At 50.2% G+C, this 26582-nt stretch overlaps 1 protein-coding gene across 2 annotated transcripts; it reads right to left on the bottom strand.

Annotated features, from left to right (window-relative positions):
• Window positions 1-1683: 1683 nt before the first annotated feature.
• Window positions 1684-17187, bottom strand: PPP1R3F (protein phosphatase 1 regulatory subunit 3F; the record flags this gene model as incomplete). Of its 2 annotated transcripts, none has more annotated exons than XM_082681482.1 (4): window positions 1684-3424; window positions 6326-6408; window positions 6627-6682; window positions 16187-17187. In XM_082681482.1, the coding sequence occupies 4 exons, from the start codon at window positions 17185-17187 to the stop codon at window positions 2129-2131; spliced, it is 2436 nt and encodes an 811-aa protein (XP_082537608.1). In that variant the 3' UTR covers window positions 1684-2128. The 2 variants fall into 2 exon arrangements, with proteins under 2 accessions (XP_082537608.1, XP_082537609.1); XM_082681483.1 differs by having other exon boundaries at window positions 6326-6405.
• Window positions 17188-26582: the final 9395 nt, after the last annotated feature.

Raw genomic sequence — 26582 nt, 5'->3', positions numbered from 1 at the left:
GGACATTGAGCAAATTGTCACATCAGTGGAGGGCCACAGACACATGTCTGGACTTTGATATTTGACAAAGTCAGAATATGCTCATTGAAAGGTGAAATAATGGGTGTGTTGAATTTGTTTTCACTAGCTGTTTTCCACTTCCAGACCTCTGCAATGCTATTCCTTCTTACTGGACTGCCTTCTCTTCCCCTTCATCACCTAGTGGATTCCTTCTTGCTTTGTGTGGTGTTTTTGTTGTTGTGGGTGAGGGTGGGGGGAGTTGGTTTGCTTGCTTGTGCACCACGCGGCTTGCAGGATCTTAGTTCCCTGACCAGGGATCTAACCCGGTCCCTGGCAGTGAAAGCACCAGGTCCTAACCACTGGACCACCAGGGAATTCCCGCTTCTTGTTTTTTAAAATGCAGTTCAGGTACCACATCCTCCAAGAAGGCTTCCAGAGTTCCCACAGTGGACTAAGCATCTGTCCCAGGGTCCCCGCAGCTCACTGGATCCATCACTGCTAATGTACTAACCACACTGCACTGAAATTCTTTCTCTGCGTCTGTCTCCCCCACTAGACTGTGGGCTCCTTCCTCTGTGTCCTCAGAGCAGAGCAGACGTCAACACTTGTGGAACTAAAGTGAGCTGTAACCACTGAATGACTAACTAAGTTCTCTAGCCATGTCTCTATATTTTCCCACATACGTTTGTTTGTTCTTTTATTTCATTCAATAGGTATTTATTGAAAACTTACTATGTGCCAGGTAGTGTTCTAGAAGAGTGGCCAGTGAGGAAAGAGGAAAACTACGAGAGTATGGTATCCTGGAAACCAAGTGAAGAAAGGATTTCAAGGCTGAGGAGATGGTTAACTGTGTCAAAGGCTGCCAATAGGTCAAGTAAGACGAGGTCTGAGACTTGACTGTTGATAGAACAATGTGAATATCATCAGTGACTTCAGCACTTTTGCTGAAGTGGTTGGGCAAAAAATACAATTGTGGTTAAGGAAAAGCACTGGAGCCCTGGGGAAGAAGGACTGAAGAAAGCTGGTATAAAGTTTTGCTGTGAAAGGAAGCAAACAAATATATGGTGTTTTATTTTGCTATGCAGAGTTTTTTATTTGCATGCAGTATATACATCTAGCCTTTCTTTCAAAGCTTCTGGGTTTCCAGTTTTGAGTTAGAATGCAATGTCTGTGGACAGCAACTCTGAAATGAATTTTTCACAGCACATTAAGTCCTCTGTCCTTTCTGAGGCCTCCTCAATCTTGAGGGCAGAGGGCTCTCCCTGCTAGTGTCAAAGGCTGTGTTTTGGGGGTTTTTTTCCACTAACCTCAAAACCTTGTGGCTGATCCACAACAAATATCCCCTCAACCACAGCTGACCACATGTCATGCAGTCATGTATGTGACACCAAACACTCATGTGGCCACCATTCTTCCTCCCTCCCTGGCAGAATGTGAAAAAGACCAAAGGACCTGCCCCCCAAAGACCACCAGACCACATGGATTAGTACCATAAGATGAGGTGACACAGATCCTCAAGGACATATTGAAGCAGCAGCAGCAGGCAATGACCACATCCCACCCACCCCTACCCACTCCCCACCGTGGTCCTCCCACAGAACGTGACCACCCTGCACATTCAGACCCGAACAGGAGAACATTGCACAACAAGACACATCGTTTCTCATAGAGCTGTATTGTGGCATATAATAATAGGTACTCTATATAAATTAAATTAAAAATAAAGCTCCAGCAGGTTGCACAGGTTGGCTGTTAATAAATATATCTCTGGGTAATTGTGCCCCAAGACCAGCTCATGACCACTCTCCCTCATCCAGAGAATTATACAAAAATAAATACAGGCTTGGGGGGGGGGCGGGATGGGAAGGGAGGACATGCCCAGTTCCATTCTGAAATTTCTCACTCACACCATCCACCCATGCTGTTTCTCTCCACTGGTATCACCGCAGGGAGCCCCACGCTGACTGGAGAGCTAAGGGACAGGAAGGCCTCTCTCCAGTCAAGCATTCTCAGAAGCAAAGGACCCTTCGCTGTACAGGCCACACATCCCATCTGAACCCTCTGGGGGGAGGGGCTACCCCTCCCCAGAGAGGGGGAAGCCTGTTATTGCTGATCTCACAAGCAGCTCCTACGAGAACCAGGCCAGAGAGAGGCACAGCGCAAGCACCAGGAGGGACATACCACTGTTCAGAGCCACAGGGACCACCACCAGCCCAGCCAGGACCCCCAGAGTCTGGGTCAAGGGCCCCCAGAGCTGGGGAGGCAATACACACACACTCTCTGCAGGGGCTGCTAGGGTTGGAGACCTCTTTGGGGGCTCAAGGCTTGGGCCTGAACCCTCTTCATCCTGGGAGCTCACATGGGGCCTGGCCAGGCTGGAAGGACAGACTTCAGCCCCCAAGGAACCAAGGAGGGGGAGATCTTGCCCCTGCAGGACTGGAGCAGCTGGCTCCTTGCCGAATATAGAAACCGATCTGTCTGCCAACTCAGTGGTAAACTCCATCTGGACTTCTGTCCCCCCTGGTGACCCAGTCACCCCAGCTATCACCCTATTCACATGCAAAGAGTCAGCGTCCTTGCCCATCCCCTTCTCTGGAGCCCCAGTGAACTGACCCTCCATACTCAGAACCACAGGGCTGTTACATCCTGAGCCTTCTGCCCATGGGAGCCACACATCTCCCATAGTGGCTACCACAGGATGGGCCCCAGAGAGGATTTCCGGAGGCGATTCCTTGGGGGTGTCCCCTTCTGGGCTGGAGGGTATGATGGGGAGCCCCTCTTCCCCCTCTCCCTCCTCATCAGGGTCCTCGGTGTCCTTGATGAGCTCCACACCACGCCCCAGCCTGGCATAGTGCAGCGTGATCTCCTCAGCCAGGGCACTGTTCAGGGCCCGCTCGGGGCCAGGCCACTTCAAGATCAGGTCGCGGTCCGTGAGTACGCCCAGGGGATGGCTGGGAGATACCCCCCCATCTGTGGGGCCCTCCCCACTACCTCCTGTCCCACCAGCAGCCACGGCAGCCCGCAGGCGGCTCAGGTGGGACAGGTAGAGCTGCTCCAGCTCCTGGTCAATGGTGTCCTCGCCAAGCAGCTCCTCCAACCCACTCACGACCTCCAGACCCCCAGGGGTCTCATCCATGATAGCTCCCACTATGGGGTCCTTTCGGCCCCTTCCATTCTCTCTGGATACTTCCCACGTAGCCTCCACCTGTCGCTGGCTGGGTTCCAGGAAAGGCCCAGCTGCCCCCTCACTTGCATCGGGCCCCGAGGCCTGGTCCCTGGGAGAGCCACCCAGGCCACAGAGGGAGGAAGAGAGGGGAATCCTGATGGCCGGTGCCTGGGGGACCTCTGTGAAAGCCACAGGTGGACTGCTTCTGGGAACATCACCTTCCTCTGGGGGTTTGCCAGTCACTGTAACTTCAGAAACCTGGAGCCATAGGGGAGGGGGGAGGGAGGGGAGAGAAAGGGAAGGGAATGAAGAAGAGGAAGGGATGGGACAAGCAGAGACAGTGAGAACTGGTGACAGCGCACATCCAGCCCCACAGGTGTTTCCAAGTGAAAACTCCATAAAGAACTATAATTTTCTTAACTCCAAAGACTACGTCTACATTAAAATAACAAAATTAGGTGGAATAAAAGGGGGCTCCCTGTAGATCATAAAGCTGAGAAATTCAGTGGGCACCAATATCTGGTGAATGACTATCAGTAACTACTGTTGGTTGACCTCCAAAACATATCCAGAATATCCATATGAATTCATGTATTTTCTCTTTTAAACAAAATGTATTTCCTAGCTCTGTCTTTTGACAAGGCCTAGAAACAATGACCAATCTAGTAGCAACAAGCACATCTAGCACCCAGATCTTGGTTTCTAAATACCATTCTCCACTGAAAGGAATCAGGGCTTCTGAAATAACTGACTGTTCCCAGGTTCGGGGCAGGGAAAGTACAAGATGAGTCTGGGACATATTGACATACAAGAATGTGAGAAAGTGCTCAAAGAATGTTGGGGATGTACCAAAAGAACTCTAGAGGGCTTCCCTGGTGGCGCAGTGGTTGAGAGTCCGCCTGCCGATGCAGGGGACGCGGGTTCGTGCCCCGGTCCGGGAAGATCCCACATGCCACGGAGCAGCTGGGCCCGTGAGCCATGGCCGCTGAGCCTGCGCGTCCGGAGCCTGTGCTCCGCAACCAGAGAGGCCACAACAGTGAGAGGTCCGCGTACCGCAAAAAAAAAAAAAAAAAAAGAACTCTAGAGCCAATGAAAATAAGCTCCCACTGGCCAGAGACAATTCAATTTAAGTGTCAAAATAAATAAATAGGTGCAATGGGTTGAAACTCATCAAATATGTTTAAAATTTATGAGTTATTAATGCCACCCCAAAACTTAAAACCCTTAATTGGTCACCTTTGGAGAAGTTCATTTCTTCTGAAAACTGGTAAATAAAAGGGAAGTTTTTAAGTATTTATCCAGCTTTTTCTATACAAACTATATACCCTCAGGGCATATATGTTCAAGGTAGCCAAATAGTTGATGTGAGAAAGTTTTTCTTTAGAGAAGAATTCCAGCTAATAAATAGAATTAAGTAGAATCAATTCTATTTAAATTAATTTAATAATAACAGGTTATATTTAATAAAAGTAATAGTAATTAAATTTAATACTAGATGAAATTAATTAAATAGAATAAATTAATAAAAGTGGAGTAGAAATGTGTTTCCACGTGGATGCAATCAGCCAAATCCAGACTATGGGAAACTCTATAGGACAAACAAGGCTTCTTCAACAAACAAATTGCAAGAAAAGTGAGACAGATTTAAAAATCTAAAAAGACCCATCAACCAAATACAATGTATTGACCTTGTTTGGACCCTAAAACACCTATGAGACAAGGAAATTTGAACACTGACCAAATATTTGATGATCCTAAGGAATTATTGTTAATTTTCTGAGGGGTAACGTGGCATTGTGGGGTTTTTGTAAAGAGTGCTTAATTTTCTGAAATACAAACCAAAGTATTCAAGGATGACATAAAGTCAGGATTTTTTCCAAAATAATTCCATAGGGAAGGTGAGAGGAGGGGCTGGGGTATAGAGAAATGTAGGAATGGACGTGTTGAAATTTGTTGAAGCTGGGTGATGAGTATATGTAGATTCATTATACTGGTTTCTTTACTTTTATTATTTATTATTATTTTTTTTTGGCCACTCGCATGGCATGTGGGATCTTAGTTCCCCGACCAGGGATCAAACCCATGCCCTGTACAGTGGAAGCACGGAGTCTTAACCACTGGACTGACAGGGAATTCCCAGTTTCTTTACTGTTATATGTTTGAAAATCTTTGTAATAAAAAGTTAACACACACACACACACACACACATACACACACACACACTTACATCTCTAGAATCTCTCTATCTCCCTGCCAGCACCAGCATCGCTCACCTGGACCACTGCAGTGGCCTCCTCCTCAGGGTCCCCCAGCTTCCACCCTCAACCCTGCAGTCCATTTTCCTCACAGCAGCCAGAGGAAGCCTGTTAAATCCTAAGTCAGGTCATGGACCTCCTCTGCTCAAGACCCTCCTGCGGCTCCCCTGTCATTCAGAGTAAAAGCCAGAGTCCTCTCCATGGCCCGTGAGGCCCCATGTGATCTGTGCCTCCATTTCTCCCACCTCACCTCCTGCCGCTCCCCCTCACTCACTCTGCTCCGCTGCACGGCCTCCTCCTCACTGTTCCTCACACATACTAGCCACGGCCCCACCTTGAGGACTTTGCACTTGCCTGAGATGTTCTTCCCTTACCTTAGTTATCCACATGCCTCACTATTCCACTTTCTTCAGATCTTCTCTCAAATCTCACTGACCACCAAGGCCTTCCCTGGCCACCCAATCTGAAGTTGCAAATGTCTTCCCTCCCCCAACACCCCCACACACACACACATACACTCTCTCTCTCTCCTTATCCCTTTATTTCCTTTTTCCTTAGCACTCATCATCATCTAAAATACCATATATTTTAACTGCTATTTTGTTTTATTATGTCTCACTCCACTAAAATGTAAGTGAGCCCCATGAAGAGACAGTGTTTGGGTCATTACTGTATTACCAGTGTCCCTAACAGTCTTTGGCACAGAGCAAGCACTCAATAAATATTTGCTAAACTAACAAATGACATTTCTATAAGCCCAGGCAAATAACTGCATTCTACCCTTCTGCCACCAAGTTCTGATTTGGGGGGCCACCCCCCAACCTAGGGGAGACCCAGAGCAAGTCAGCCCCACCACCCAGCCTCCCATCGGGCTGTCCATCCAGAGGCTGCCGGGCCTGCTTACCTGAAGTGTCATCTGGGGCCACGGACGGAGAGGCGTGGGGGCCACCAAGGGACCCACTGACTCCTGGACATCAGGACGCTCTGCTGGAAAGAAGAGGACAGTGTCGGGGCCAGGCAAGGGTATAAACAAGCCTGGTTTGGTTAAGAAAATATACTCTTCTAGCCAACTGGCAGATTTGCCTCTGAAGCTTTCTGTGACAGTCTAAGGCAGAAGATGCCTCTTAATTTGTGGAGAAAGAAAAGGGGAGGAAGAAAGAAATGGTAAATATAAGCTAAAAGTCCCCAGCCTGCCAATTGCTTACCCACAGCAGGGGTATTATCGTCTGCACTCTTCATCCTCAGCTCCTCCTCGTTAGGCCTGTGGGGCGGAGGAGAGAATGCATGGATCTGATGCCCTGAAAGGCCGGTTCTGCCACCTACCGGCACCTTCTGAGCCTCTCTGCTGGCCCACCCTCACCTGACAGCTGCTGTTTTCTCTTCTGCTGCCTCTTTCTATCCTCTGGTCATAAAGTCCTACACACTCACTGTAGAAAATTGACGAAATACAGGAAAGCGTAAGGAAGCAGGAGAAAAGTCACACATCAGCCAGAGGCAACCATCGTTACCATTTTGGAAAATTTCATTCCACACATTCTGTGAATCGTTTAGATTCTGCGGGCATAATTTTGCAGCTGGCTTTGTCCATTTAACAGTAAGAAGCAGCATTACATACTTTTGTAAACATTTGAAATGGCTGCTACTACCCCCATCACATGGGTTGACCTTAATGTACGTAGCCATTCCCTTCCTACTAGGCAGCTAGGTTGTTTCCTTCATCTTGCTCCCACAAAGCAGACTTTGGCAGACATCATTGGGCATAGCTTAATGAACATTTTGGATCATTTCTTTAGAGTATACTTCTGGCTGTGGAGGAAACCATCTTTTCCAAGAAAGGGCAAGCAAGGACTGTGGGGCACAGGAAACAGCAAAGGGAAGGAAGGAAGCAACTGGAGAATGGGAAGGAGGTCAGCAGAAAAGGCAGTAACCTGAGATCACAGAGGCCTAGGTCCCTCCGCCAACCCTCCACCCATCGCCATATCAGCCTGGCAGGGCACTTAACCTCCCTGAACCTCACCCTCCTCACCTTAAAACGGAGCACAGGGGAGCCAGCATGTGTACACCAAGCACAGGGCAGTCGAGGGAAATGAGGACATCAAGCCAGACACCAGGGCCTGGCACAGAGCAGGGGCTGAATCAAGCATAGATATTTGTTGGTCTTTTTCCTCATTTGCCAGGCAAGTCAGACCCAAGGTCTGAGTGGTGGAAACCAAGGGTATTTCAGTCAGTCCCTGCCAGGGGTGAGGGTATGAGGACCATGGAGAAATCGCTGTTCTCATTCTCACCAATGAGTATCAACTGCTTACAAATTAAGGCAAATGAGGGAACCATTAACTAAAACACATGCGGAGACCTGAAAAGAGCTGAGGTAATAACTCAAACCTTTTTTCTTCCTCAGAAGTAACAGGATGATGTTGACATTTCGGTAAGTGGTTGCAACTTTTTTGAAAACACATAATCAGTTCCCTTCACAATTACCTACAGAAACAGAATATCACTAGCTGACCTGAATATAGTGCTTACTATGGTACTTCATAACATAGCTTCACATATATTCATTTAATTCTCATGAGAACCCTATGAGATAGGTACTTTTACATTTTTGAAGTAGGCAGTTTTATTATCCTCATCTTACAGATGGTGAAACAGAAGCCAAGTAAATGGCTCAAGGTCATGCAGCAAAGATCGAAACCCAGGTCATTCAGCTTCTAAGTCTGTGCTCTCAACCAACAAACTGCTGCTTCTTGGATGAGGGAGGCTGGGGTCTTACCACAGCCTCATCTCCAATCCTTTCCAGGGCAGATAGAAAGAGGCAGCAATAATAGACAAGATCCCTCCCTCCACCTTCATTCAAGCTTTGCTTTTGATCTGCCTTTTGCCCACACTCTCATTCCCAGTTTCCCTGCCTTCAGGGGACATGTGGCTAGGAGACCACCAGACACAGAAATAGCTGCAAGAACTGGTTTTTATTAGCACCCTTGGGGAGGAAGCTTGAACCATGTACATGGATCTAGAGTCTGGAAGATCTGGAAGGGACCATCTGGTTTTCTCCACAGACTAGGGCTCACACATCACACCAGAGGTATTTGAGTCAGAAGACTACAGGGCATGAAGTAGGTGACTCCAGGAGCCCAGCCATCAATTCCTGCACTTCACGGATGAGAAAGGGGGATTCGGAGCAAATTGGCTTGGCTCTGCACCACTCCCCTTAGTAGGTCAAAAATCCAGGTCTTTGGATTTGTGGCCCAACACAATTTCTGCTGACTTCTTTTGCTGGTGTAGTCCTTCATTAGAGAAAATGTCATCTTCCTAGGGTCTTCTAAAGCAAGCATCCTCAAGACCCGCAAACAAACAGAGAGGCAGCCCTCCTCCCAGGGCAGGGCTAGGCAAGCCTTCCCCTGCCATCTGGCCCAGTGCAGGTGCATGATAACCAGGCTTCTAAAAGCCACTCCAGAGTCCTAGATGTACATGAGAGAGAAGAGAGGGGAACTCAGGATGCAGCCAACCAGCAGGAAAAGAACTTCATGGTCCATTTGAAGGAAAAAGAGAGAGAAGAAAAACAAATACAAAACAAATCCTTCAGCCCCCAGAACATCTCTTCCAAAGCCGGGGAGGGTGAGAAGAGGGGGAACATCCAAAAATCACGTCAAGTAATTCAGCCAATCCCCGAATCCACGAAGCCAGCAGAAGTACACAGGTCACTCTCCCTACTTCCAAAGTCAGAGAGATGAAAGCAGGAGGCACAGCATCTATTGTTCACCTCCTCCACCGTGGGCCCTTTTCATTGATACACCAAGTCATTTGAAAACCCTCACATCTCTCCTTCAAAGCAACACCCTTCCCTTTGCAGAAACTGTTCCCAAATGCAGAAACTGAGGCTCAAGGAACAGTATCTACACCTACTAACTACTAACTACACACCACACTGATAACATCCAAAGAGGGTTCCATTTTGAAGACAGTGTGTGAAACTGTGGGCTTAAAAAAAAAACACTAAATATCCTTGAACTGTCTTTCACAGTAAATATTCGGAGGCAGCTATGACTTTAATCAAAAGGAGGATAGTGATAGAAATGGAGTACAAATGTATACTGACTCACTAATCAGTAACAGAGAAGAGGGGTTCTTAGAAAAATGGGGAGGGAGATTAAGAACAAAACTGTACCTCCCGTATGCTTGCTAATTTTCGAGAAGGAAACTTGCTCTTTTGGCACCAACCCCACACACACCACGTGGTATTGCCTCAAGGGCAGTGGGCAGTCACGAACTGGAGCACAGACCAGGGGGCATCTTGGGCACTCATCCTCTGGGTGCTCTCGCGAGAACTAGTCAAGACAGTGTAGTCTAGGATGGGCCGTGTCAGGCCTGCATGCCTGTCTCCTGGGTGTGAAAAGTCTTCCTGCCATCAGGAGACTCAATGGCCTGACCTCAGAAGGCACCCAGGGAGACCAGGGTGTGAGATTTCAGAAAGAGGTGCTGTGGGCCCCAGCCTAGGCCAGCCAAGACAGAACAAAAAAGTCAATCGCCACAGTCAGAGAGTGAGTGAGCAAATGAGGGCTGACAACCTCTGTGGAGAAGAGCAAAGCAGACTTTCAGAGCAGTCACATCACTGCCACCACCACCCAAGTCCTCTGAGAGCACCCCCAACACTCGTGTTTTCAAAGAACCTGGCCAGCCCAAAGTGGGTCATGCACTGAAACCCAAAGGGAAACTCAGTAGACCCCAGCTCCCATGCAGTCAGCCTGAAGATAACGCTGACTCTCCGAGGGGACAGGTGGCTTCGGAAATCTGCCCGAGATACTTGGAATCCCAGTTACCCTGAGCCATCTGCTTTCTAAAAACAACAGGGTTTGAAGGAGGCTGTGAAAGCCACCAAGTTATGTGGGGTACTGCTCTGTCTTCCCCAGCTAGTCTGTGTCAGTGTCAGTTCTGGGACTTATGGACAATCCAGTAGGGCAGAGGGAGGAAGCTGAGCAGTTTGTTGTGCTATGAGCTTCTGCTACAGCAATGACTTCATTCATTTGGCCGTGACCCACGGTAAGAAATACGTTTTACATCATAACCCAGCACACACCCATATATACATATCTCTGAAAACCAGTTGTTCTTTGAATGAGATAACTTACCTTTACTACATGTAGTGATGCACTCATTATTTTCTATGCTATTTTTTTAATGTTTGTTGGAATCCAGTAAATTTATTTCACATCTTAATAAAGGGTCATGACATGTAGTTTTGAATAACCCCAGCTCTGCCACCTACCAGCTGTGTGACCTGGAGCAAGTTACTTAACCTCTCTGTGCCTCCGTTTCCTCATCTGTGAAGAGGGTATAATAGTAATACTTACCTCAGAGAGCTGTTAGGCAGATTGAGGAAATATTTGAAAGTCTCCTTTAAAGTGCTTAACAAACAGTACTCCACTCCAAATTCCCACTGAGAGAAACTGAGGCTCTGAAGAGGAAAGCAACTTGCCCAGCATTGCCCAGCTGGTAAGACACATCACCCAGCCCGGCACAGCAGTTGAGAACTGGGGCACCAGAGCAGGAGCACCCAGCTCAGATTCTGGCTGTGCTGCTTTCATAACACGTGGCCTCAGGCCCACATCCTCGACCATGATGCCCTATCAGTTTTCCGTGGAATAAAAGAGGATCACTTTCACACTAAAATCCTCACTCCAGACAACTAAGATGACCCCTGGCCCATCCTGTTTCGACTTTGATTGTTCTGATTTCCCAACTGCCAACTCAGATAGCAAGTTGGGTCCCCATCCATTCAGCTACAGGTACACCTGAAAATCATTGAGGGCTTACTGTGCATCAGCCCAGGGCCAGACTCTGGAGACGCAATGGTGAGCAAACCCGACTAGGAAGCTTACAATTTAGCGTGCAGGAAGACATCAAAAAAAGATACTCACACTCATTCTTTCAACAAACATTTATTGAGCACCTGTTAAGTGCCAGGCACCGTGGCAGGCCCTGTGGGAATACAGTGGTGAACAAAAGCAGACCATGTCCCTACCCCTCACGGAGCTTACAGTCTAGCAGGGCAGAGAGGGTCATCCGATAATCCCCTAATGAAGGTCTAACTACAAACTGAGGTCAGGGCCTTCAGAAAAGGAAAGAATGCCCTAGAACAAGGGGCCTTGGCCCAGACTACAGGGTCAGGGAGGGCTTAAGATGCTTAGAAGGAAAATAAGCAATGGAGGGGTCAGGGAGCGAGGGGCTGCTGAGGACTCTATGGAGGAGGTGATGGAGTCAATCTCGAACAAGGGGAGTTTGAGGCATCTTTGAGACATCAGCCAAGTAGAGATACTGAGTTTGTATGTATGAGGCTGAAGGAAAGAGTAGGGAGAAAGAGAAGAACCAGAGAGTTCAGAGGAAAAGCAGCAGAGGATGGTCCCAAGGCAAGGTAAGAAAGTGTTTTAAATAGGAGTGCTCAACCACTTCAAGAACTCCAAAAAACCACCTATGGAATCTGGCAGATGCAGGGGCAGAAGTGAGTGGAGAAGACAAGTGTAGGCAACTCTTTAGAGGGGGGTCGACAGTGAAGGGGAGAAGGGTGATTGGGTGCTGGCCAGGAGCAGTGGGGACAGAGGTGGGGTCAAAGCACAGATATCTAAGACAGCAGAGACACTGGCATGTATAAAGGCCAATAGAGAGGCTCAAGCGAGGAGGGCAGTGAAAAGCTGCCAGGAGAGAAAGGGTAACTGATTATGTCAGGTTCTGGAGCAAGTGGCAGAAAAATGGAACCCAGGGCACAAATGGGGAGACTGGCCTGAGGGAGGAAAAGGACCTCCCTCCTCCCCTGTAACACAAAGGAGGGAAATCAGTTTGCAGGCTTGGGGGCTACAAGGTGTGGGGAGTTCCATTCTTATAGTTTCTACTTGTTTTTTTGAAGCAGGAAGTCTGAAGGTAAAGAACATTTGAAAGAGTCACCTCAGGGACGAGACAAGAGTGGATCAGAATAAAACAGTAGGACTGCCAGGCAGGGTGGAAAATGACCCTGAATTTGTGGCAATGCTCATCTCCTCTGCTCTATGACATTCTCTAACAGGGCTTGCCTGCTTGGCTGGTCAGTTGCTATAAAAAGACCCGGGCCTGAGGTGGTTGGGATGGACAGGCTTCCAGGAGGAAGCACTCTTAGAACTGAAGGATCAAAATGAGACTGCAGTGGGAACCGCACCAACATTCCTGATGAGGGAAACAGCATGGACAAAGTCCCTGAGGCAGGAAGGGGGAAAGCACCTTGGAAAGACCACAGTGACAGAAGCTCAGAAGGCAGAGGATGGCATGAAGTGAGACTAGATGCCCTGGAGGCCAGACTGGGGGAGAGGTCATGGGGTGCTCAAAAGCCATGCTGCAACTTTCTTGGTCTTTATTTTTAAAAGGAATAGGACACCTCCCAAGGGTGTTAAGCCAAGGCAGACCTGGAGGGCTCTCCTCCCCACACCAGCCCTGGGATTTTGGACTCTGGGAGCCTCGGTTTGCTCATCCAGAAAAGAGGGATCGAAACCATCTATCTCACAGGGAATGTTGAAAGGATTAGATGAGACTGTACACGCAAATACTCCGCAGGGTCTCTGCCAGGTCTTGTACAACAAACCCTCCATCCCTGCCCCTCCCACCCGGTTCCACCACCGGCCCTTTGACATGTTAGCGCCAGTCTGCAGCTTTGGCCCTGTTTGAACCTAGCACTGTGCCCAGCACATGGTAGGCCCTCAATAAATGCTTGTTGATGGATCAGCTCTAAGCCTAAGGGTTATCAAAAGCCTGGGCCAGCAACTCGAGGAATGCAGCCATTTCAGTTTCTGAGCTGTATCCCGAGGGCTAGCACAGACTTCTCCCGTGTCCCCACGTGACGTGGCTGTGCTGGTGCACAGTGGACCTGCAGGCAACACTTCCTGAATGGGAAGCCCTCTACAACAGGGCTCCCGCAGGCTGAGGCTATCCCCTAAGATCCTCTACCACCTCCCAGAAGGGCTGGGTCGCAGGCAGCGGCTGTTCTCCAACAGCACTCCAAGTCACCGGCAGCACGCAGGTTTTAAAACAATAATAAGTTGAAATGTACTCGCCAAGAAAGCCACCGACCTACAAAGAAAATCTTATCGCTGATCTTGCAATGAGCACCGACCTCCCCTTTGCAAGAGCTGAGATCAAGATAAAGAAGCTATCGAAAAGCCATCTGCCCACTTAAAATAATATCATAAGTCATGTTAGGAACCACAGACCTGGGGCCAGATACCAAAACAATTGTCTGAACGGGCTGCTTCAATTTCTCCTTAAAACCACCCATGTATGTTAAAAGAAAAACACCCTCCCACCCACCTTGGCCCTGCAAGCTTTTGATTTCTCTGTTCCCTTCCTTTCACACTCTAAAATGACCAAACTCTGTTACCCAAACTGACACGTCTTACAGACAAGGCTCCCACGACAGCCAGCTGGAATGACGACTCAGGAAAAGTGACAGAAATTAAGGCGAGGGGCACTGGAATGGCTGGATATCTTGATCTGGGTGATGGTTTCACAAGGGCATACATATGTAAAAATCTATTGAGCTTCACACTTAAGATCAATAAAGGAAAAAAAAAAGCTAGAAGGAAAGCAAGACATGCTAGGAACATGGGAACACCTGGAGCGAAATGCAGAATTTGCCCTGAATCCTATCAGGCCTTCAAGAGGAACAGTAGTTTTTAAAAAACGTCCCTACCGTCTCCTCCCTGGTCCTATCACTCACTAGCTGAGTGTACTTGAACAAGCTGGCTCACTTCTCTGAGCTACCTCAGTTTCCCCCTCTATTAAATGGGCATAACCATAGCACCTACACCACACAGCATGCACAGTGGGACTCAGGAGAGAACAAACTTGAAGCTCTCAACACAGAGATCAGTAAATGTTGGCCACTGTTAATCTTTCAAAGCTAACACCATGCTTCAGTTACCTTGCCCATGCTTGCTGCGTCCAATCCAAGCACACAAATTGACTGTCGTTCCCCTTTAGCAGATGAGAAAACGGAGGCTCACAGATGAAGAAACTGAGGCAAGGCTACACAGCTGGTGATGGACAGAGCAGAGTTTGGGAGGGGAATCCAAGGAACTATCTGTGATTCCCTAAGCATTAATACTGACACCTATACGGCACTACTAAGAGCCAGGCTTGGTTCTGAGTGCTCTTACTCATCTCCTGTGAAGTAGCTGCAATAATTCTGCTTTACAGATGAGGGTACTGAGGCACAGTGCGGTTAAATGAGTTGGCCAAGATCATAAGGCTAACAGATGACAGGACTGGGATTTGAACCCAGGCACTGATGTCAGAATCCACACTCTTACGCCTGTAAGGAAAGCCATGCTGCCTACCCTGCTCAGATAGTCTCAGGTTACTGTTACCAACACAGGTTGGTAAGTAGGTACTTGTCTGCTTGCTCACTTACCCAGGCACATCTGCCCACAAGCCCCAAGCTAGACCCTTCTGAACCACTCACAGCCTAAGGCCCTTCCAGGATCACAAACACCTTGCTGCAGCCAGAGGCTTCTGATCAAGCATATACAAGGTCCAAACAGCATTTTCCCATTCCCATTTCCAGTCCTCCCAGGAGCAGGGAAATGTATGCATTTCCCACATGTGCTTGGAGAATCTACTTATCCCAGGTTAGACTTAGGTGATTCCCCCCAAAATCAGGCCTAGCTGCTACTCTTGAAGAACTCATGGCTTGATAGGGAAAACCCAGGAGGATCTTGTATCAGGGGCTTCTGGGGTTAAGTGGTTCCTTCTCCCAAGCCCTGAATGGTCACAGGTGGTACAGCAAAAACAAAGGTAAAGAGCTTCCAGTCCAGGCCCATCTGGTTCTGCCTCTGCCAGAGCCACTGCTTCTTGTGAGAGCAGGGGCTCAGCCCCTCAACTCCACAGGAGATATCAGACCAAATTAGAGCAAAACAGTAAAGAGACTGCACAGGCTTCAAGGTCAGACATGGCCAAACTGGAAAAGCCAGGAGCCATCACTTCCTCAACCAGTTTCTCCCTCTATAACTCTGGCTTCCTGCTCCATCAAATGGGGATCAGATTCCCTGCCTCCCACTGGTAAGGACCTTGGTCCACACTACCATATCACTGCAGTTCTCTCCGCTCCAGCACACTACCCTTCGTTCACACCAGATTCAGTCCCACCTCAGGACCTTTGCACTTGCTGTTCTCTCTCCCTAGAACACCTCTGCTCCCATTATGTGTGCAAAACTATTCCTCTTTATCATTCAAGGCTCAGTTTACACAGTACCTCCTCAGAAAGTCCTCCTTGTTCCCTTTTCTACAAACTCTCTCCCTCCCCATATCTGTGCATAACTCTTATCAGCATCCAGGACTCACTTTCTCAAAGGCCTTCCCCAAACACCCTACCTAAAGCAGCTATTCCCTCCCAAACTGTCCCCTTACTCTATTTTACTTTCCTCTCAGCAGCTAAACTTATTCGTCTGTATCTTATCCACCTGCTGGTTTTTTCAAACTGTCTCTCATAAAAGCCTGTATGCTCCCTGAGGGCAGGTAAGATGTCTGTCTTGTTCAGGGCTTTACAGTTCAATTCAATAAATGAATGAAACCCCAGTAATTAAAACACAGCCTAGCACATGTTCGGTCTCCATTACTCTTTGACCGACTGACTGAACGCGCCCTCCTCCCTGTCCTGGAGAGCAGGCCTCAGGGGCTCCTGGGTCGGAATGCTTGTCCTCCATCCTAAACACAGCACTGCGTTGGCGGAGGTGGCGCTGGCAGACATTACCTGCGCCTCACCGGCTTCATGCAGCTCTTCAGCTGCCTGGCCTCAGCCTCCACGGGACCCTGGCACTCGGGCTGTGGCTCCAGCTGCTGCAGCTGCTGCTGCTGGGGCAGCCCTTCGGCATCAGTGGGTGTGGGAGCGGGTGCAATCCGGAGCAGGACTGTGTAGTTGCGGCCGTGGTTGTTGGCCCAGAAAGTGCCCTCGGGGGTCTCATAGCGCACCACGAAGTCCAGGCGCGCCCCATCGCCCGCACCCTCAGCAAAGGGCAGCTGGAAGGCAAAGCGGTCGGTGCGGCCGCCGTCGTCGGGCGAGGAGGCGGGCGCCTGGCCGGGGCCCAAGCCAAGGCCCAGATCCAGGATGGGATCTCCTGCTCCTGGTCCTCCCGCTCCTGCCCCCGGCGGGCTGCGCGGGACGTAGCGCGCTGGGTGGTCGCAGAAGGAAGCCCAGCCGTCGTGTGAGGCCCGCACGTGCACCGCCTTCTCAAAGGAGCGGTTCAGCACGCGGACCAACCCGCGCAGCACCGGCGGGCGCCCCCCAGGCACCCACACCCCGGCACCCCCGGGGACCGCTCCGGGAGGCGGCAGCAGTGCCTCCAGCTCCACCATGACGCGCCCCAAGCGCTCCAGACGGCCCGGCGCGGGCGGCAGCGAAAATGTGGGCACCAGGTAAAACCCCCCGCCAGCGGGAACGGGGCACAGCGGCGAGGGCTCGGGGCAAGACTCCTCTTCCTCCTCCCCTTCATCCCCATCCTCGCCATCGTCGTCCTCGTCAGCCCCGCCGCCGACGCCATCTTGCCCGGCCGCCACCGCCATCTTGCCCGCCCCGGGCCCGCCCCACGGCCGGTAGCGGCGCAGCTGCGCCAGCGGCAGCCCCAGGGCCTCGTCGGCGAACAGCACCCTCCGCGGGGCCACCGCTGCCTCGACTGAGGTACGGGGCTCGCCCGCGGCCGGCGAGGGGGGCGCGGGATGCCGCAGCGGGGGCTCCACAGGGGCCGTGCGCGCCATACCGGCGGCGGCGGCGGCGGCGGCGGCACCGACGGCACCGGCAGCGGGACCGGCGGGGGCAGGGCCTGAAGGGGCGGGCAGCCAATGGGAAGGCCAGCGCCGGGGGGAGGGGGATACGACTCACGGGGGGGGGTCGTAGGCGGCGAGACGACAGGTATAGCGGAGAGCCAATGGGGAGCCGCGCACGCGTGACGTAGACGGTGAAGCGAGTGCAGGGGAAGCACGCAGCCAATGGGGATACCCGAGAGTGGGCGGTGTAGGAGGCGGGATGATCGGGGATCAATGGGGATGCGTGAATGGTGGGGTGCGGGGTCCGGGATGAAGAGAGCAGAAGTAGGACAGCTAATGGGGAAGTGTGAGCGGGAGCGGCGTGGGAGCGGCAGGGAAAACGGAATGGCTACAGGCGATGGGGGCAGCAGGGAGCGAACGGAGAGGCCGGAACAGTAGGAGATCCATGGGTTGCGTAGGTAGTGGGACGGAAGGTAGAGACAGCGAACAGCCAATGGGGAGCCGTGCAGCGGTGACGTAGAGGAGGGATGACGATAATGGCTGCAGCGAGCCAATGGAGAGTCTTGTGAGTGTGCACTACGCCTTCAAGGGGCGGTGCCAGGGCGGAACTAGCCAATACGGAGACCAAAAGGTGACCAAGAGGCGGTATGTGAGCGGCCTCGGAGGCGGGACTGGAGGGGAATAGCCAATGGGGTGGGTGATGAAGGCGAGAGCGAGGAAGAGAGGTAGCAGATAGCCAATGGGGGAGTCAGAGTGAAGGCAGTTGAGACCTCAAGGGGCAGTGCAAGAACGGGATGAACCAATGCTGAAGCTAGAAAGTGTATCGGGACAGAAAGACCCGGAGGTGGGACGGGAAAGAGCAGAGCCAACGGGGATGTTGTAGCTGGTGTGAAGGAGGGGATGAACAGCCAATAAGGAGGCTAGAAGAGAGGAAGGTTCGTAGGCCGTCTGAGCTGTAGAGTGGTCGGGCCTCTGAACCGTAGAGTGCAGGCAGCCCTTAGAAAGAGTATGCCTCTCATGGATGGATTTACCTTCTCCTTAACCCTCCGTGACTCCCTATTGCCCCAGGGCTATGAATGCCCAGAGCCCCTGAAGACCTAGACTGCATCTTAGTGTGAGATCTGAGAAAGCAAAACGGACTCTCCTGTTGCATAGTGGGTCTGCCCAACCCAGCTCCGAGCCTTTGCTTGAGCGGTGCCACCAGCCGAGAATGCCCCTGATTATCACCCTCAGTGTTCTCCAGGACTTGGCACCATTGTTGAATGAATGGCCAAATGAAAGGTTGAGTTTTCGGGGAAGATTAGCTTTTTCTAACTCCAGCTCAGAAAACACTGACCGTGACTATGCAGCCAGGAATTGGTCGGGCATGTTGGCAGATATTGACTAACGTAATCACAAATCAAAGCCCCGTCTTTCTTGCGGGACTGAAGCTCCACACCCCACAGTGGCCTCACCTCCCTTCTTTCTGTCCCCGGTCTCTGCTCCTACTGTTCCCTCTACCAGGAGTGCTGCTCCTTCTTCCTCATCTAGTGGACTCCTTTCATTCCCCTTTCACTCTTCCTTTGAGATCCCGCCTTCCGTGGGAACAGAATTGTAGCTTGTGTCCACTGAACATGGCCATTCATACATTCCCCCTTCATCCTGGGAGGATTTTCTGAACACCTACTGTATGCAGGGTTCTGACTCACAGCATCCCTAGGAGGGAGGCAGTTCCACCGGCGGGCTCCCCTCCTCAGGTCTCAGTGTCCAGGGTGGGGTTATGGGCCAGGAACCAATCAGTATGTTTAGTTGCAAATAACAGGGAAAACCCCACAAAATAATATGGGCTTAAACAAGATAGAACTTTTTTTTCCTCACCTAAAAGTTCAAGCTGTTAAGTAGTCCAGGGACTCCTTCCTGCCCACAGAGTTAGGGTGTTGTCTGTGTCCCGGTGTGGCCCCAAGACTCTCATCCTTCAACAAATCCTGTCAGCTCTCCATTCGATATATTTCCCGAATATACCCTCTCCCCACCCCCTCCACTGCCAACGCCATCATCAGTCGCTGATGATGTAGCGACTGCAGTAGCCTCCCTCATCATTGCAGTAGCCTCCCTCTCACTGATCCCTCTGCTTCCATCCTCACTCCTAAAGTCCATTCTACACTCAGCAATCAGAGGGATCCTGTTAAGTCCTAAGACAGTTCACATCTCTCCTCTACTCACAACCCTCCCATGGCCTCCTACTCACTCAGAGTAAAAGCCAAAGTCCTGACCATGGGCTACAAGGTCCTGCATGGTTTAACGGCCCCCCTAGTCCCCTCTCTTACCTCACCTCCTACTCCTCTTCCTCTCACTCACACCATTCTAACCACACTCTTACCTCCTTAGTAGACCTTGAGCAAATCGGACACACTCCCACCTCAGGACCTTTGCGCTGGCTGTTTCCTCTGGAATTACTCAGATATCTACATGGCTCCCTTCCTCACCTCCTTCAAGTCTTTGTCAAAGGCCCACTTCTCTGGGGACTTTCACCAACCTCTCTATTTAATCCTGTCCACTCTCCCCCGGAAGCCTCCCATGTGAGAGGATATAGTCCAGTGCAGAGAGGAGATGGGGACCTCTGCCCACCTGACCCCTCGGCCCTCATTCTGCAAGGGTCCTGGCTCTCAGCAGCAGCAGCATCACCCGTCACTCAGCTTTCCTCCTTCTTTTCTGGCACTCCTCTCATGGAGCAAGTGACAGTAAGGGAGAGATGGTTTGGGGAGGATGTAGCCCACACCTCGGACCCTGAAAGAGAAAACCAGCCCCCTCTCTCAGGAGGGAACAGGTCCTGAGGCAGGGAATGGGGCCTCGGCTTCTAGAACTGACCTGGTTTATAGTTACATGGGACATGTAGGGAATGTTCAGAACCAAGTCGACAGGGAGCAAGGGGTCATTAATTAACCTTAGGGACATCCCTAAAGTTGGACTCCCTCCTGATGAGCACGCGCCTCACCCCCTCTCTTGCTCCCAACCACATGCCATATCTTTTAAGCCCCTGCTGTATGCAGGGTCCCTGCAGGCCTTCAACCTGAGACCTCACCCCACTTGGTGCCTCCCCTGCCTGCCTGGCACACACAGGCCATCTTTGGGTCTCAGACATGTCCCACCAACTCAGAAGCCTCAACCAGTGAAAGTTTTGTTTTGAACTAATGGTAGGGAGGGTTGGGTTCTTTTTTTTTTATTGCTGTTGGCTGATTTTTTTTAGGTTTTTTTTTTTTTCTATTCACCTATTTTTTTTTTCTCTTGTCTTCACAAAGCCAGGCCACCAGCCCCCTCTGGGCTTTTCCAGAAAGGTGAGTCTGAGTTGAGGAAAGAGGCTCTCCTTCTTTTGAGGATTTGGGAGATGGTGGGAGGAAAAGAAGCAAAGGGGTAAAGGGGGGGTCTTGGCCAGTAGGTTTATACCATGTGAATAAAAATCTGTTTCCAATTTCTCTTTCCCAGGCCTGAAGCCAGTCTTGCAGACGGGTTGAAGTGGACATTGGATGACAGAACTCTGGGTCATGCAGGGCACTGGAGAGCCAAGGGCAGGGAGTCTCAGCCACAGCCTGTCAGGAGAAGCCCCTGGGGGCTGGTCTCCCCTGTTGACCATTGGTTGGAGGGGGTGCCTGCGGAGGTGAGGAAATGCAGCCGCCAAGTCTTGGACAACCTGAAACCTTCAAGCCCCCAGAAGAATCTCCAAATCTCAGAACCTCCCTATCATTGCAGCCTAGAATTTAAAACCTGAGACCGTTGTGCTCAAGGAAACCTGGTGGTTTCAAAGCCCAGCACCAATGGAACGCAGGGCCCCTATCCTCCAGCTCTGTGATATTGGGCAAGTTGCCCGACTACTTCGTGCCTCCGTTTTCCCCATCTGTATAACGGCCATGACGACAAGATGGAAATCCAAGGGCTGTGGTGAGGATTGAACACGATAATTGTGAAAAGTGTTCGGCGGTGCATCTGGCACATGGAAAATCTGAGAAATTGTCGGCTACGGGGATGATGGTGGATATTTAGAATCCTAAATCCTTGGAAACTGGGACTTTTCGAAGTAGAAAATCGCAAAGGCTGAGGGCCTCAGAAGCATCGGGCCATGGTGTCCCTGACCATGAGAAGGTTGGGGTCCCAACGAGCCTCTCTAGGCTTTGTGAGCATGGATTCATTAATACTGGGGCCTGGTTGGGACCTTCCCCTCTGGGTCAGAGCTCTCAGGCCCTAAGATGTAATGAGGCAAGACTTTTCTCCCTTTCCTCACTCAGTGATGTTCAGTGGATTCTGGGAGCCAATGATTCTCAGACTCTTGGATTCTGTGAATTGTCGGGGGTAGGGAGGGACTCCCTGATTTTTTTCTCCATGAAGTAATTTCCATGCCTCTCACCCTCTGTGAGAAGATGGGTTGCAAGAGTATCCGGAGCTCCCACCCCTGGGCAGTAAGACCGTGATGACCGTATCAATTCCACTTAAGGGGAAACTGAGGCCTGGACCAGAGCAAGGCCTCTGGAAACGCAGCCCTATTCCATTTCTTTCCCTGGTGTTTCCCATCCACATGTAGCATCTCAGTTCCTTTCTTCCTTTCCCCAGAGACCCTCAAATATCCCCTCACTCACAGAGTGGCATCTCTCCCTGCCTGGGATGTCCCTGTGATTTGAGTTCTTTTCCCTTTTTTTCTAACTCTACACACTTTTGTTTTAAAAACTGTAGTTTCTCATGAGCCCTGTTATCTCATTGATACCTCTCACCTCTGTAGTGAGGGGAAGAAATCATATTTTCAGATGACTCGTAAAGGGCAAACAAAAAACCCAAAATTTCAAAATTTCCGTTTAAGTCTCATAATCAAGAAGAGGAGAAACAGAGCGAGCGAGTGAGAGAGAGAGCGAGAGAGAAAAAACTATGAGAACCCCCCCCACCCCGTGATTATCAGCGTACACACTCATCGAAAAAAAAAATTGGATTATTAGAAGAGAGAGGTCTGTGGCTTCCACACCGTGGTTTTTCTTCTCGGTATAAAAGCAAAGTTGTTTTTGATATGTGACAGTTTCCCACAAGCCAGGCTGATCCTTTTCTGTCAGTCCACTTCACCAAGGTGAGTGTCCCCGCTCTCCCCCACCAGATGCGGGTCCAGCAGAAGAGACGACAGTGAGGTAGGCACTGGGTTGGAGGGTAGTCAGGGGCCCTCGGGGACCAGCAAGACACACGCAGCAGCTCCTGTGATCCTGGTCAGGTAAGGTATTTTTTACAGTAATAATACTAATAACAAACGCCAGAGGACTGATAGATCAAGTACTTAATCAGTGCTGAGGCAGAGGCAAAGATAAATAAATGGATCGATGTGTGGACGGGTAGGATTTTTTAAATATATCAGCTGCCAGTCTTTATGAATCTCAGAGCTTTGAACAACTTGAAACACTGTCCAGGTGTAACTGGAAATATCAGCGACGTCTCTGACATACCTTTGGCTCTTCTCTCTCGATATCTCCCGTCCCTCTCTGTCTCACTCTTTTCGTGATTCTCTGCCCCTCTCTTTCTGTTTCCCTGGCACGCAGACTCTCCACCCCTCTGTCTTTCTCTGGCTCTGACCATCTCCCCTGTCGCTGTCTCCTCCAACTTGACCACACTCCATTTATCTCCTTTCCTCCGTCTCTCCCGCCGCCTTTCCTGCTCACTCGTCTTGCCTTCCCCCTGCCTGCCTCTCCCCCTCTACCCCCAGCCTCCAGCACAGAGCTTTGTACAGTTGGCGCTTAATAACAGTGTGTTGAGTAATGTCGAGGAGGACATTTACATTTTACAAGAATGAGCATCAATTCTGTTTGCCCCAATCGAAAGAGGATTGTGGGCTGTCGGGTTGGGCTGAGCACTTAACTTGAACTTGCGCTTGCACCGCATGAGGAGACCCTCCAGGGGGGCACTTCACGCAATTGTCAACCATGGTTTAGCTGTGGGATTCTACCCTCAGGACCTCGTGTTGTGGGGGGAGGGCCAGGATCCATGTCCAGGAACAGAGCAGGCCATTCAGGTCTGGGGTGACCTCGTCTCTGCAGGCTTAGCAAGTGCTCACTGAGTGTTAACTGTTAGTATTTTTTAACCAAATTAGAATCATGCTATCTAGCTATCTATTGCTTTTGTTTCTGCTTTATTCAATGAATAGGAGCATTTTTGTAGGTCACTGAAAAATGTTTCAACGTATGATCTTTCATAACTGTTCAGACTGTCCTCACATTGGTATGAACCACGACTGGTTCGACCAAGTGCTGATTTTTGGACATTCGGGTTGTTTCTAGTTTTTTCGCATAATCATCCCGTATTAGTTCCGCGGATTCCTACAAATCGAGTGGCTAGGGCAAAGCGTTTGTGCATTTTTAAGGTTTCTGACCCTCTCTGCAAATTGTTCTTCCAAAAGGTTGTCCTGTTTTATGTTCCCTCTACTCAAGCTAACCATGGGTGGGTATTGTCATTTTTTAATCCTTTCTCAACATAACAGGTAAGAAAAATATTACCATGTTGTTGAAATTTGCATCTTTCGATAACTTACACTGTTTGTTGACCATATGTGCTTTTTTTTTTTTTTTTCAGTTGTCTGGTCAAGTCCTTAGTCCTAATAGGGTGTTCATCGTTTTTATTTATTGATTTGTCACAGCTCTTTATATAAAAGGATATTAGCCTTCCATCAGCCGTACATATATAGCAAATATTTTCTCTCAATTCATCATTTACTGAAGTTGTTTTGCTATTTGTTCATGCTGTTTTGTGATGCTTATGATGTTTTTATATTGTCAACAAGGTTAGTCTTTTCTTCTGCGGTTACTGTCTCTGGTTTTGTGCTTAGAAAGTCCTTTCCCACTTGAAAATGAGATAAATGTTCACCTGTGTTGGCTTTTATTCTCTTTTATGGCTTCATTTTTTCCACTTACTGTAGAGGTTACGAGTGTGGGTACTGGAGCCAGACTGTCTGGGACAAACCCAGCCTCAGCTCAAGCAATTCGTGTGATTTTTAGCCAGGCATTTAACTTCTCGATACCTCCATTTCCTCATAGGTACTGTGATGGTTATAATAGTACTGACCTCAAAGGTTGGTTGTAAGGATTAAATCTCTCAACCTTGTTAGATGCTTAGCCTAGGGCCTGGCATACAATAAACCCAAGATCCATATAAGATTATTATTTATCTCTTTAATGGATCTGGAATTTATTTTAGGGTACATGATGAGGGTGACATTTCAAACTGGGCAGGAAGGGGTTGGTGGAAAAATGGACTGGTTAGTCATTAGCTTTATTTTCCCCTTAATTATCCCAGAACCATTTGTTAAACAATCTATTCTCCAGCGTCCCCTGGTTTGAAATGCCGTGTTCATCACAGACTCCATTCCCTCTAGACATTGGTCTGTATTTGAGCTTTTCCATTCTGTTCTGTTCCTCGGTGTCTGTTCTGGTGCCAGGGCCACAGCGCTTTGCTGATTGTTGCTCTGCAATACAATATAGCACCCGGCCGAAGGCCCTGGCATCTTGCCCTTTGTTATTCCTCATTATTTTGGAATAACGAAGGATCAGCTCCTCCAGCCAGAGACCAACAACTGTTCTTATTTGGAGCATCTCTCTCTCTCTCTCTCCCTCTCTCTCTCTCTCTCTCTCTCTCTCTCTCTCTCTTTGTCTCTCCCCATCTCCCTGTGTTGTTTCTGTCTCTCTTGTTCTCTCTTTGACTTTCTGCTCCTATGGTTTCCTTCCCCCTCCTCACTGTCTCTCCTTCTCTCGGTGTCTCTCACTATCTCTCTTGTTCTCTTTGTTTCTCTCTCTGTGTGTCTATCTCTGTCCCACCTCATGTCTCTCCCATCTCTCTCTGTAGCTCTTCTTCTCTGTGTCTCTCTGTTTGCCTATGTCTGTTTGTCTATCTCTGTTTCTGTCTCTCAGCCAGTCCCCTGGGTAGAACGGCAGTTATCGAATCGAAGCCCTACAGACACCTAACGGCTCACTCAGACACAGAGCACAAGGCCCCTGGCCCTCATCCGCTCCACACCTCTCCCCTTCCCAGAGTACAGAGGGGCAAATTGAGGCTGGGAGATGGGCGGGAGGGCCTCTCTGAAGGCCTCACAGAGATGCAGTGGTAGAGTTGAGACCCAAGCTCAGATCTCAGGACTCTCAGTGGGGCCCTGGCTCTGTGTCTCTCCCCCACAATGGGCCTCAGTTTACCCCTCAGCACCCATGACAGGGGCAGGGGGACCCTGGGCTGTCTCCCAGCTGCTGCCGTTCCCCCTTCTACCCTCTCACAAGTTGGACCCTCATGGTCACAGTGTGGGGCTAGCCTCACAAGAGCTAGGCTGGGTGGGGTCCCAGGGCCCCATGGGTCAGGAGGCCTCATGGCCAGAGGGTGGTGATACTAGAGGGACATAAATCAGTCGGTATATCTGTGGGTCTGGCTGTGGACAGAGCTCAGCCGTGTCCCCAGAGTTGGCACAGGTCCCTGGGATCCTCTATCCCACGGCTCCTCCAGAGAGCCTGGTGGTAGACTCTACCGGCAAAGGCCAGGGCTCTGACTGCTCCCACCATGAGGTCCTAGCTGAAGGTCTGCCAGCCTCAATGTCCCCTTCCTTCCCTCCCCATCTCTGGCAGAATGGCTGTGAGTCTGGGAGCGCTGTCCCAGAATGGACAGGGAGATGGAGGCCCTGCAGGGGTCCATCTACTGATCACCAACATTTTGTTAAGCATTTCATGTGCGTTAACTTTGGAAGATGGGTACAATTATTGTCCTGTTTTACATATGAGCCCAAGGAGAGTTACAGCTAGTTAGTTTCAGAGCCTGGCCCCAGGCTGGGGGAAGCAGAGGGGACGATTCTGACCCTCCTGCCTTCACAGAACTTAGGAGGGAGGCTTGCTGCAATTCCAGGCCTGGCAGGCGGGAGGCACTAGGAACTTCGGGAAGTTCCAGTGATTTTGGACACCAGGGACATAGGCCTTCACCTACTGAGAAGTTGGACCCATGGACCCCACAGAGTCTGTGCGTTTGAGATTCTGGGATCATTTGAATCTAAGAAATGATGTTCTACGATTCTGAGGTTCTAGAATAGTACCATTTGAAGACCCTGAGGGTCCCAGTCTCTGTGGGGTCTGCATGGCGCTCCCCAAGCATCAAACCTTGGGCCTCTCCATGGCCCAAAAAGGGCCGGGTCTACAGGGCCCAGGGCTTGTCATGGTGGCCAGACGGACGTCACTCACCACATCCGCCAGCACCCACATCACCCCACCTGGGCCTGGCCGGCTGCAGGACGGGACGGCCAATTCTCGGAACGAAACCCGTGGGGGTAGGGTACCTGCCCCCTTCTCTTCCTCCTTGGTGCCGATGAAGCCCAGCGCATCCGGCCGCCATGACGTCAATGGCGGAAATATCTGGGGAAGTCA

The sequence above is a fragment of the Grampus griseus genome (assembly GCF_964374135.1).
Source record: "Grampus griseus genome assembly, chromosome: X".
Classification (NCBI taxonomy): Eukaryota; Metazoa; Chordata; class Mammalia; order Artiodactyla; family Delphinidae; genus Grampus; species Grampus griseus.
This window is presented reverse-complemented; position numbering and strand designations above follow the sequence as displayed.